The 13,761-nt window shown below is 39.4% G+C and overlaps 1 protein-coding gene across 1 annotated transcript; it reads left to right on the forward strand.

Moving 5' to 3' along the window:
• The first annotated feature begins 1,640 nt into the window (after positions 1-1,640).
• On the forward strand, positions 1,641-13,343 carry LOC111608175. The gene is made up of 6 exons (XM_023331428.1): positions 1,641-1,693; positions 5,700-5,823; positions 8,237-8,267; positions 8,351-8,383; positions 8,466-8,498; positions 12,649-13,343. Exons 1-6 carry the CDS (start codon positions 1,662-1,664, stop codon positions 13,005-13,007), a joined length of 612 nt encoding a protein of 203 aa, XP_023187196.1. The 5' UTR covers positions 1,641-1,661; the 3' UTR covers positions 13,008-13,343.
• Positions 13,344-13,761: the final 418 nt, after the last annotated feature.

Raw genomic sequence — 13,761 nt, forward strand, 5'->3', positions numbered from 1 at the left:
ATCTAGAGGCTGCAGCCCTGAAAGGCTGCAGGTGAACGTGACCCAAATCTGATCTCTTCACTCCCCAGAAACATAACATTTGTGTCACTTCCGATTGTTTTCAAAGTGTCTGCAGTCTGAACTTCATGTCGCATTTTCCCCAACTTCTACATCACTGATTCAGAATTATGGTGTTTTAGATCAGCACTAGAAATCTGGTTGAAAATGATAAGGAAATTATGAAAGCCTGAGTCAGTGAACACATCACAACCCAACCCCACCACTCCTGGTTCGACTCCACATCCAAACAGAACCAGATCAGAACCGGGTCAGAACCCGGTCAGAAGCTGCAGTCCACTAAAGGTGCTGGTTGTTAGCTGGGCTTTCTTCTTATCATCTACCTTCATCCTGCAGCTATCCAAATGTAAAAACCCGAGAGCAAAACTCCTTCCAAATGCACAGCATCAGAATAAATGTCCAAACAGAAACAATTCTACCAGAAAATGAACTAAAGTCCAGAAAAAACTAATCAGAACCAACATAACAGAACACAAGAATAAACTAAACATAAAGGACTGAAGCTGGAAACATGGAGAATGGCAACACCTGCAGGTCATAAAAATCCCCAAAGAAAATAAACACAAACAAAAAGTAAAACCCAAACACACAGAGTGTGAGCGATTTGACAGGAAACTGAGAGACGTAGCCAGAAAGCAGCTGAGTGTGGATGTAGAAACGTGGCATGGAGGAAAAACGTTACATTTCTGACATCACGACCAGATCACAGCTTCATGGGCAAAGTTTAGAGAAATCTTTAAACTTAAACTGATTCTATAGAAACATCAAAAGTCAACAGAAAATAATCTCATTTGTATAAAACTGAACTTTCTACAAACTGTTTCAACTCTAAAAATATTTTTCTCCAACCAGATTGTTCTGCTAAAGCTTTCTGCAGGAAACATTAAGAGATTGAATAGTTTCTGTAACGGGGACCTTTCTGCTCCTCTGCCCCATCACAGCTCATTTATATTCAAACATGGCTCATTAAATATTAATCTAGGGTAAAATCAAGTTCCTCAGGTTCCTCATTGATATTTAACCTGCAGTGTGGGACAGTATGAAAAGGCCTCACATCCTGCAGCTTCATATCTGACTCTGAATCAGCCACCAAACGCTGCTGAGGAAGAATTTCCCTGTCATGTTTGTTTGTTTCATGATGACCTATAAACGTGGGAAATCTGAAAGCCGCCCTCAGCAAACATGTATGTGTCAATGAGGGACCGCACCACAGCGCCTTTCTCTTCACATCACCCTGCTTTCCTCACCAACATCCCCTTTTTCCTTTCACTGCTGAACCTTTTGCTTCGGGTTTAGAAGAAAGTGTTCCAAACACACACACACATCCACACACACATCCACACACATGTACACACACACACGCTCCGCTGGACGAGACTCGTAGGTTTCATAAATAGAATAAACGTGTCAAACCAGAGGTGCTTCTGAGTTTCAGAGCGATGAGTGGAGCCACCTACACCACGAGCAGCAGCCCTCCCCCCTCCACTCGTTCTGTTTAACCACAACTCTCCCTGCAACAACAACAAAAAAAACCCTTCCATCTCAGCTCCTGCTCAAAGAGAAAAACCTGCGAGGCTGGCATGTCTGTCAGAGAGGAGACTCAGATGAGCGTGGACGTGGACAGCGCAGGACGCAGGTGAGTCCACTCTCTCACCAACATTCCTGGGATCCATCCCAACGTTCCCATTCAGCCCAGCAGAACGCAGCGGCGGCGGCGGTTCGGCTGCTTGCACTGAAATGCCTAAATGAATCATTTGTTTCTTCGTTTAATCGTCTAATTTTGATTCATTTTGGTGCAGATTTACTCATATGCCATCAAAGATTTCATTTGGTTCCTCTTTTGAAACTTTTGTCCAGACTTTAGCTGAGTTATGAATCGATTCCGTTGTATTTCGCATTTTGAGTAATCAGCACTTTTATTAGGCTTTCTACGAATATTATTGATATGCGTCTTACGATACAAAGAAATGCTCATATTCTGAGAATCCTGATTTCTAAAATGAAAAACTGCAACACTAATGGACCAACGAGATCATCTGCTTTTCTGTTGAAAAGATTTAGATTCAACAGCAGAAAGGAGATAAAAGATCTGAATATCAGCTTCTGTTTGCATGAATTTACTCACCATTAAAGACGTTTCAAACAATTTAAATAATTCCTTTTTTGCTACAGCAGCATAAATCTCAGAAAAACAACCTTAATCTCTAAATGGTTTTAGAAATAAAACACGAATCAGAATAAATCCAGAGCAACTCCACAGTCATCAGGTCTAAATACAAACTTTTGGAATCTGTATAAATTAAAGCTTTTCCACTGTCTGCTTAATGTATCAGTGACAAAACAAAGCACATTTTTCTTTTTTTAACCTCATCTCAAATTTTCTCCATATAAACAATTCAAAACCATAAAAATCAAAATGCCTCACAGTTTAAATCTACATCTTTACTGAAACTTTGGCCAGTCTCATCAGGAGTTAAAATAGCTGCAAAACCAGAAGTATTTGTGTAAAACCCATCAGGGGGATTGTTGTGGAAACAATGAAGAGCCCTCAACTCAGGAAAAAGAAAGAAGTCCGTGTTTCATGTTGTTTAGGGGCAGAGCTGCATCACCTGTCGCAGATGGACCAGATATGGGAAAAAGAAAATCCCATATTTACTGAAAATATTACCAAACAAAAATCCTCCTGCTGTCACTTTAGCTGCACCTGTAACTGTATAGTTAAAGCACAGAGAGACACAAAGCCTGCTGGGTTTGGATGTCAGTGTGTTTGTTTTTGGATCATCGTCCTGCTTAAAGATCCAAATCTGACCCAGATTCACTTCACTGACGGATTTTCTGAGGTTCTCGATCCTTCAATGGACTGAAACGAGGTTTCTTGGACTTTTGGAGTAAGAGGCCCACAGCACCACACACCCTCTACCGTGCTTCAGTGAGAACAGCCTTGTTCTTCTGCTTCACAGCAAGTTTCCCTTTAAAGTCCCAGTGGCGTTTGCAGAACTGGACATGTCGGCTGCCAGACAACTGGCAGGATATTGATTAGCTTCAAACGGAGACTTTAACTCTGCTGCACTTCTAACCATCCTGATCCATCTTGGTTGCCATAGTTACACCTTTGCATTTCAAATATTTCCTGTAGGGATCAATAGGAAGTGCTACTGGGAAAGCATCAGGTCTCACATCCACACATCTAACAGCGGTGAAATGTGCAGGTTTAGGCAGGCGTCTGCTTTCTTGGAGCTGTTCTTCCACATATGAAGATCAACACTCATCTGGTTCCTTGGTTGTTCTCTTGTCTTCCCTATTTTGGAGAGTTGCTCAGAGAAATTAACTTCTCAAAGAAATAGGAAGTAAAGAAGCTTATGAAACACTTTGCTTACATTTAGCTTATGGCAATTATTAGGAGTTCTGACAAGTGAGGCGTCAGCAATTAAGAAAAAATAAATAAAATTTCCTTCAATACTGAAGTAAAAGATAGTTAGATATTTTTTTATCTCGTTTTCTGGGAGTTTTTGCTCCTGCAGATGAAAAGATGAATTCATTTTAAGGCTTTAAATCTGGAGACTTTGTCAAATAAAACGGATTTTATGAGAATGTCAGCGTAACTACGCCCTGATCGGCGGTTTTTGTCGCTGATACAAACAATCTTTCTCCAACTGAAAATGACCAACATGGGAAAGAATGGACAGTTTTAGGCCAGCGGTTCCCAACAGATGGAGACAGGGCTCCAATGTGGGCCATGAAGAGTAAAGAAATAGGTCATAGAAAGTGATTACATAAAAAATGACACATTAACAACAAATCCAGCCATTGTGGACTCATAATTGGGTTTAATAACACTGCTCTGCACTCAAAATTTCCCACGACTTATCATAACACACTTTCAGAAAAGGTCCGACTGAGAAGCACTTCACTCACGCTCCCTGGTCAGGGGTATTTCAACCAACACAGGGAGTTTCACTTCACGTCACCACAGGTAGGAAATCTAGACCACCGTCGTTATCTCCCTCCGTGAAAACTCCCACTGAGGTAAAACCCCAGAGAAGCAGAACAGGTTTGGTCGCTATAGGTTTAAAGTACATTTATCCACAATGCACTGCAGGCTGTTCTATAAATGTCTTTCATAGTAATCACTGTGGGCGTTCACCAGTTTAACTCTTACAGTCACAAACGTGTTGAGTTCAGGCTTTAATCCTCTGATGAATGCAACCAGTAAGCATTTCCTTCTGTTTACATCAAATCTTTGACTTCTGAAGGATGAGCATGATGGGAATTTGTTTAAAAGTCATGCAGCTGAGGCATCAAAGTCTCACATCACTGGAAATTCCCGCAGCAGAGTTAAATATTAAACAGAAATGTTTCTTACAACACCGAAAAACACAAAACCTTACAAAGTGTTTCTGTCTTCTTTCTAGTGCAAATATCTTATCTCACTTGAAAAAGGACAAAAATAAATTACAAGTAAGTTTTCATCAAGACATGGGAGCTTTAAGTCAATAAATCCTTAACATTAATGGAAAAATGACTTTGACCCGTGGAACTGGTACATTATTTTAACCTGCATTCAAGAATTGTTGACAAAAACAATGTGGCTTATAGAAAAGTTACTTGTAACTTAGTTCTGTCTTATTTAAAGTGTGATGAGATATTTGCACTAGAAACCAGACAAAAACACTTTGTAAGGTTTTGTGTTTTTGCAGTGAAACAGTTTTTTTTTATTGCTGTCAGGACTAACAGTGGAGATGTAGTTTTATAAAGATAAAACTGTTTTATAGAGATAAAACTGTTTTATCTTTTAATCAAACACTAAAAATAAACCCCCAAAGTCACTTAATTAGATTCAGAATGAGATCAAAATGGATATATTGTATTTACTGCAGAAAATAATCGTGCTGGTGTGGAGATGCTTTGCTCAGCAGCGATGATGGAAGAATGGATGGAAGAACCCCTGAGTCTGAGGTGGAGGTTCACCTTCCAGCAGGACAACCACCTGAAACATACAGAGATACGATGGACGGTTTACATTCATGTGTCAAAATGGCCTAGTCAAAGTCTAGGCCTGTGGCTAGACTTGAAAACTGATGTTCAGAATCCAGTCTGTCTGAGTTTAAACTGTTTTGCACAGAAGAATGTTAGGAAAAGTTCAGATTCCTCCAGCTTTCTGATCATGCACCAAACTGTGTTAAAGTTTGGTGCCCATGACAAACTGCAACGGCTCAATGGACAGTAAAACCTCTGCATTCATGTCACCGAGTGGTGATTTTTGTCCCTGAATCAAAGCAACAACAGCAGAAGAGGAGTAAAACCTAAAGGAATAAATCCTGTGAAGTGAAAAAGTGAAGAAAGAGAAACATGTTTGGGTTGGAGGTTTGATGCAATCATTGAAACAGAGCACAAATTTAGCTCCCTGTTCTAAATTTGTGCTAGAGGTTTCCTCTGAGACTGTCAGAAACGGCGCGTCTGTTCAAACTGTACTCCTCCCCCTCATCACTGCCCACAGGATGATGCTGATCTGCGTTCAGAGGTGGAAACTTTGAGCTGAGAATCATCACAGCTGGAAAAATGTTAAGAAAAAAAAACCTCACTCCAGCACCAGCTCTGTGATGACAGTCTCCATCTGATGCAGGTGTGTGTGTGTTTGACAGAATGGAGGGTCAGTGCCGGTCGTCTCAGAAGTACCTGCTGCTCCATGTGTGGTGCGGACTCCTCACCATGGCCCTGGTCATCATGGCCGCCTTTATCGCTTCCATCAAACCAAAATCTGAGCTAGTAAGTAAACCTGATCCACACATTTCCACATTATAGGTTGAAAACTTTGACGCCTTGAACATATCTGAACAGAGATTCAAAGAAAAGCCATGAAAACAATTTGTTGCTAAGTAGTTTGGAATTCAAGAATTTAAAATACAGAAAATTGAACTTTTCTCAAACAGGTTGTATCAAATGTATTACTGGTGATGAAAAAACCTGGTAATTTGAGATAATCAAACATTAGATTAGTTCAGATTCCCTGTGAAACATCTGGGTGTGACTCCTACTGGTGATGTAAGCTAACAGCTAAAGACCCAGTTACACCAGGATTCCTTTTATAGCACCAGAGCAGATCTGATCTTTGAACAATAAAGATGACAAATACTGAAGTTTTTCTCTGTGAGTCGATTTGTGATGAGGCGATTATTGAGTTGGTCAGAACCAAAGTGATGCACAGAGATTGTTAATCACATGAGATTTTGACCCAATAACATCTAAATTTCATCGACTTGTCTAAATATTCTGCAGCAAACTTTAAACGAGCTTGCAGATACAGTGGAGTCTGCATGAAGGCCTGAATGACATATCTTATATTTAATTTTTTCAAGTAGAGTCATAGTATTCCGCCTTTATTCTTGTAATTTTATGACTTTATTCTTTATTTTTTCTTAGTATGGCTCTAATATTCCATCTTCCAAATGGAAATTATTAAACCATCACATAAATACTTATTGAAGACTTTTTATTGTACCACGTTTCTTTTATTTTGGTCCTGATTCTGTTTCAGTGGGTTAACTTTTACAGTGAGGAAATATTAAGTTACAACATCAGAATCACATGATCCAAACTTTCCCCTTCAGGTAGTTTTTCATAAACTGCTTTAAATCACCAGTTGTTGTGAAGATAGGCACATAAAAATATATAAAACATGGATGGCATGAAGACTGACGTTGAATAAACAAGTTACCCACAATGCACTGCAACCTTTCCTGTATTTCTCAAAGAAATAGGAAGTGACTTTGAGTAGCTTTAAAAATAAAAATTTGTTTAAAGAAACTCTTCATTTATGTTTATATTGGGAATTATTAAATGTTCCAACAAATGACGCATCTGAGTAAAATAAAACATGTGATGATTTTATATGCTGAGCATTTCCACACGTTTGGCTTCGATTTCCCCAGATAGTATTTAGTAAAGTATCTCTAATTATTTTGAATCATTTTTAAATTGCTTGAAAAGCACAAATTACTCCTTGAAGACATGATGGGGAAATAAAAGCACAATGATTTCTGTATTTTTACACTTTACTGGTTTGATCAGAAGCTTATTCTGAGAAAATCTTTTAGATTCTGAATTACATTACTATTCATCTTAAGCGTATATATATCTAAACTGCCAAACATATTTTATTAGCTGTTTTAGTTATTTATTTTTGGCTGCAGCTGGTCAGTTCTGTCCAAATGTTGTTGTTAACTTGCAATTTAGAAAAATATCTAAAACATTTTGATAGACATGAGTTATCCGGCGCATGGATTAGTTTTAAATTGAGAAGTTTAATCCATTCATTGAAACAAAGTTAAAACCTGATCTGGTTTAATTTTCGCCTGTAGGTGGCAGCATTTTCAACGCTAACAGGCTGTCCTCGGGTTTCCCCAGAGGGTTTGGCTCCATTGTGGGTTCAGAAACATCTTCACACTCTGATGATCTTTATCTATCTCTGATTGGATTGAAGCAAAAACTGATCAGAAAAGATTTGGTCTAAAGTGTCTCAGAGTCTCAGAGGTGGAAATTTCATGAAAACCCCCAAACCTCAACAATCCACCAGTAAAGCTGACAACAGTCATGACTGCAACCTGGACAAACAGCAGTTTACACCTGATTCTTCCCAGCATGAAAACCGGAGCAAAGTTTCTCTTCATTTTTCTGAAATCAGGTTTTTGTTCGTCAAATATGTGAAACTTAGTGAGCAGCAACAGTTTGAATAAGTTCTAAGAAACACATTTAAACTCCAGCAGGAGAATATTTAATGAAAACAACAGAGACAGACAGACAGACAGACAGACAGACAGACAGACAGACAGACAGACAGACAGACAGACAGACAGACAGACAGATAGATAGATAGATAGATAGATAGATAGATAGATAGATAGATAGATAGATAGATAGATAGATAGATAGATAGATAGATAGATAGATAGATAGATAGATAGATAGATAGATAGATAGATAGATAGATAGATAGGGAAGTAAATACAATGTAGGACAGAAGAAAAAGCAAATAATCAAAATCAAACAGGAACTTCAACTCAACAGAAAACCCAAACCATCTCATCAGAGCATAAAATCACAACAGGAAGTTTTTAAATCTTGTCAGTAATGAAGTGTTATACTCCATGAACACTGACTTTAGACGCTTTTGTCCCTCCAGCCCAGCGGCTCCCAGGAAACCCCTCCAGCAGGTACGCGTCAGAAAGTCAGACTGTTTTTCAGAGTAAATCTGATCAACGCCACTAACTTTGTTTCATGTGATTTTTCTTTTCAGTCAGCGCTCACTTTTCCCCAGAGGGACTTGTTGGTATGTTGGATCATTTACACACCATAATGATTCACCAAACTGACTCAGGAAGCTGAAATTACTGTTCTTTGTTGCTTTTCAGGAAAGTGGTCTTCCTACATTGAACTGGAAACACGTGAGTTCACCTTCACTTTCTTCTAACATTCAAATGATTCCTTTCACTTTCTGAAGAAATGAATCCGTTTTATGAGTTTCTAAGCTTTTATTTAGGATTTTCTCCATGTTTAGAAGAAAAGAGCTGTCGTTTTTTCACTTGTTGCTCTTTAACAGGTTGAACTGTTAAACTTCTCATTTTTCATGCTGTGAAAATCAGTGAACTTTTTAAAATAAGCAGCACAGGTTGCTTAGCAACATCCTGTTTATTTATTTATACAGAGACAATACACAACATTTTATTAACCTTTGAAACCACAAACTTATTAAAAACATGTTAATGTTAAATATGCAAACATTTTATAACCAGAACATGTTCCAATCTAATTTTGCAATTTCAACAGATATGATTTGAGGTAATTTAGAAAACAAACAGATTTAATTCATGTTCACATATCTGTGTCCAAATCACCACAAACACATTTAGATTCAGCCACATGGAGTCAGAATTACAGTCCAGGACAACAGGCAGTGACTGATTGATTGATTGATTGATCTGGTATTTAGAGGGAAAAGCTACGAAAACTTGATGTTTCTGTTCAAATAGCAGCAAGTTTGAACAAAACAAGGGAAGTGACCACAATAGATTTTAAGTCTGAATTTAAAACAAATCAACCTGCAACAAGTTTGAACTGAGGTTCGAAACACACACACACAATTCAGGTGTGTGTAGCCAAGGGTCACTTGGGATTTTTGACTAAACGGATCAAGGAAAAGAGATAAATGGAGAACAATGTGGAGGTGTGGACTGAGCCCTGTGGTACACCACAACCATCATGAAGCAGCTGTGTGAGAATATCTTACATCCACATGAATGACTTGTTGTGCTCTCATGTAACAAACCTCTAAATAACTGCAACTCAGCATGATGTTTTACTCTCCTCTGGTTTTCTACCCAAAGGAGCTAATGTTCCTCTGTGGAAGGGTAAAATAAACACACCCGACCCCTGAACTCTGACCTCAACCACATAAAGGCAGTAACAAAGTCGGTCTTTTATCACCTGAAGACACAAAAACCTCTTTTATCAAAGCACCAATTAGAGATAGAGATAAATCTTTATTGTCATAGGACCGATGAATAAGTGTGACTATGGTAACGAATTAGCAGCAACAAGTTTTCAACGTAAACTTTAATAATTCAGATATTGTTTAAATAAGTATTAAATATTTATATTACCCAACAATTCATAAATCAAAAAGGATATTTTAATGAAAATGTTATTAAATTACAAGGTAACAGATAATCATCCCTCATTTGCTGAAGCCTTGACCTTTAACCTTACTTGTGTTGATGAAAAGTGCTGATGTGACGCCTACATGTTTGGTTACAAAAACTTCAAACATGTTCTGGGAGAAGCCAGTCATTCTGAGAACGTTACAAACAAAACCCGAATCTGAAACTCGTCTGCTTCTGTTACATAAAAGTTAATTTGTGTCTCCACCTTCAGTCGACTCCATTTCTGAATTCAAAAATCCTGAAGCTGTACGCTCTGGTATTTCTCTTTAGCAAAAGATTTAACCTTTATAAGAATATCTGAAGACAGCGACTTTAATTTTGGCAAAATTTAAGATGGTAAATTTCAGAAGAAAGGACTGTTAAAGTTAGTTCTCAGTCACTGATGTTAAAATAGTCCAAGTTGCAGCGTTAGTAAATGCGCCGAGCCAGTCGGTGTGTGTGAGGCGGAGCAGAGAATCCAGCCTCGTCAGGTTTCCAGTCGCTTGTGTCGGCTTCCTCCCACCATGTTGGCTCCTTCCTGTGTGAAGTGGCTTCCTACAACCACAACAAACCTGCAGTGACTTTATGCATAATTATGAGCCACAGCAGCAAACGTGGGTTTGATGTGTAGCCTGTGCCGACGGAGAGGAAATCAGGAGGCTTTCATTTCTCAAAGCTCATGGTGAAACGGATCTGTTTATTCTGCTGGAAGCCGAAGTGAACTCAAGAATCTCATTTTTTCATTACAAACCTTCTTCCATCTGCAAGGACACTCGGTGGGGACTCGGAAATTCAACCACACACAGGAGTTGCAAAGGAAAAAAGTTTAATTAAAACCCTTTCATGCATAGTGGTCACTACAGTGGACAGCTATCTAAAAGCCATTTTCTTGTGCTTCCTGTGGATTTTTGTGTTATAAATGCACACAGACCACTGAAGTGGACACTAATGCATCATAAAATATACCATCAACTACTGGCCATCAGCTGCAAATGCAAGAAATTATTTTTGTTAAGTACAATATGGCCGACAGACAAAGAAGCATGAGAACCGACCCGGTCCCTCCTCCTACTGTAGACGACTCTTGCAAGTAAAAAAAAAAATATTGTGACATCAGATAAAGGAACAATACTACTGATGTATTTTTCAAACAACTTTGTATTTGGACAAAATTACAATTGATCACATAAAAAAAATATATATATATTTTTACAAAAATGTCCTACCTTTTTTATGCCTTAAGAAAAAACTTTTTAAAAAAATGGAAAAAAAATTCTGACACAAAGGATCATAATTCATGAATGAAAGGGTTAAATTTTCAGATACTGGTTGCGGCTCAGGATGTGGTCATCAAACACAGCACCGAGAAGAGAGGAGAGAAGGCTGGTGATGCACTGATAGGGGGGTAACTGAGAAATGTTCAGCTTAACTGACCTGTAGCGCAGTGGACGGGTGGAGCAGAGAACCCAGGAAGATCAGGCTGCTGTGGAACCAATGAAATACTCCACAAGGAGATCCAACAGGCAACACCCAGGGGGGGACTAAGACAATAATCAGGCAGAGGTCAGACACAGGAGAGCAGAGAGAGCAAACTTAGCTTGAGGGGCAGGCAATAGTCGGTGGCCGTGAGGTAAAGCTTGGGTCAGGGTCCAGAAATCCAGAACAGCTGGGATCCGTGAAGGGCTTGGCAGGGGGGGTCAATCCGTGGACAGAAAAGGGTCGAAGAAACACTGAAGGCTTTTAAGGAAACGCTGGATCTCTACTGGCTGTCGATAATCTGGCAAGGAGGCTGAGAGGAGTTTAAGTAGGGAGGGGACCAGGTGGAACAGGCAAGCAATCAGCAGGCGCGGCAGGTGAACTGAAAGAGTGTTTACACACAGCATGGACAGGACAGAACATGGATCATGACATTCATCCCTGTGCACAGATCTGTAAAGCAGACACATATTAGCAACTTAAACATATTTAATCTTCTATCATTTCCATATATTCTGTTTTCTCTCCATTTCTGACTGGTTGGACGCCGTCATCTGAGTCTGAGTTTCACTGACCAGACATGAGCAACAATCTCTTCCTTGTTTTTCAACCTGTGATCCTGAAACTCTTGGAATCTTTTAAAGTTCTCCAGGTTTTCTGAGGATTTTTCGAAATTGTTCTGCATTTGAGGAACGATCTAGAGTCAACACGAAGCTTCAGTTATTACAGCTAGAAAAAAAGAGATCAGGCCTGAAATCTGTGATGAACTCTGACCTGAACCTCCAGAGCCACATAAAGACAGCTACAAAGTCGGCCTTCTATCAGCTGAAGAACATTTCCAGGATTAAAGGACTAATGTCTCAGCCAGATCTTATTTAAATTATTATTGTCTTTATTTAACCAGGTAAAACTCCATTGAGATCCACATCTCATTTTCAAGAGGGACCTGAGCAGAAATCTGCAGCACACACATCTAGAGAAACTCACCCACATGTTTATCTTTGGTCCCTGATTACTGCAGCAGCATCTTCACAGCTTAAAAAAGTCACTCCTCCAGCTGCAGCGGGTCCAGAACGCTGCTGCTGGCGTTCTGACTAAAACCAGGAAGATGAATCACTGATCGTCTTTGCACTACAATACATTAAAGATCTGCTACTGTTGTATCAACCCTCCTGACCTCTCAGGTCTTCTGGTTCTGGTTCTGGTTCTGCTCTGCATCCCCAGAACCAGAACCAAACATGATGAAGCAGCTTTCAGCTTCTGTGCACCACAAATCTGGAACAAACTTCCAGAAAACTGCAAAACATCAAAAGCACTGAGTTTAGACCAGAAACATTTCTTGGGAATGAACTGTTTCCTTCTGTTCAGTGCAGCTGTGGGACTGAAGGAAATGTTTTGGATGTTTTTTGTGTTTTTGCAGACTTTGGTAAAGATGCGTGGACGGAACATGTGGCCTGTGCGTCCTGCTCCCTCTGCCTCCATCAGGACGCCATCTACGTCAACAGCAGCAGCCTGGAGAGCTCGCTCTTCTTCTTCTACGCCCATGTGGCCTTCAGGAAGAACACGACTCACAACCTTCCCTCGTCTGTGATGTTGATAAGAAATGCCACTAAATATCCAAAGAAGGATGAGAGGGTTTTGGTGGCTGTCCCGGCGGCGGGCGAGTCGGTCTGGTTGGGGAAGATGGTGACTCTGACCGGCGGCGACAGCGTGAGGCTGAGGATCACAAGAGAATATCTAAAAGGCGACTCGTTCTGGGGAGCTTTCCAGCTCCATTAACGCGCCACGTCTGGATGGACCGGTAGTTCTGGTATAACTTATGACCTGTTCATTCATTTGGTTAGATTTTTTCCCCCAAATACATTTCTGAAGTATTTCCGTTCCTCCTGTGGCCAACATGGAACACTAACTCCACCAGACAAGTTTAAATGCAGATTTTACTCCTAATCGTTGAAAAACGGCCCTTTTTCTCAGTCCTTTTGGTTTAGTGAAGTTCATCCTCCGTTTGAAGCCAGTAGAAAGTTTAAATGAATGTAAACTGTGAATGGGCCATAAAAAACCTCCTTCATTCCTATTTTGTAACTTCTCTGTGTGTTATTTTAATTTATAATTAAATATTTTATCGTGGTTGTTTGGAAGTAAACCAGAGAACTAATAAAATGTATTCTTATTATAAGTCACATTGTGTTTTTGTGTTTAACATTTCATTTTTTATTACTCCAGGTGTAATTATGTTCACTTATTGTTTTTTATATATTTATGAACAACATGCATTGCAGTCCTGCGGCTGTTCATTTAACTGGAGTCTGAATTATCCTTCGGTGTGAAATGATGGATGTTATTTTTGCATTAAATATGTTCTAAAGGTATTTTCTTACAGTGTCTGTAAACATGCTGAATATTAACTTCTACACCAAATTCTGACTGATGAAGCTCCGGTCTTGTCTCCTGAGGTAACGCTAGGCGGTTTTGTTGTCCCTCATTTTGACTGAAAGAAATCCCATCATTTCATATTTTCACATTTTTATCCGTC

Source organism: Xiphophorus maculatus, chromosome 3 (genome assembly GCF_002775205.1).
Source record: "Xiphophorus maculatus strain JP 163 A chromosome 3, X_maculatus-5.0-male, whole genome shotgun sequence".
NCBI lineage: Eukaryota > Metazoa > Chordata > Actinopteri > Cyprinodontiformes > Poeciliidae > Xiphophorus > Xiphophorus maculatus.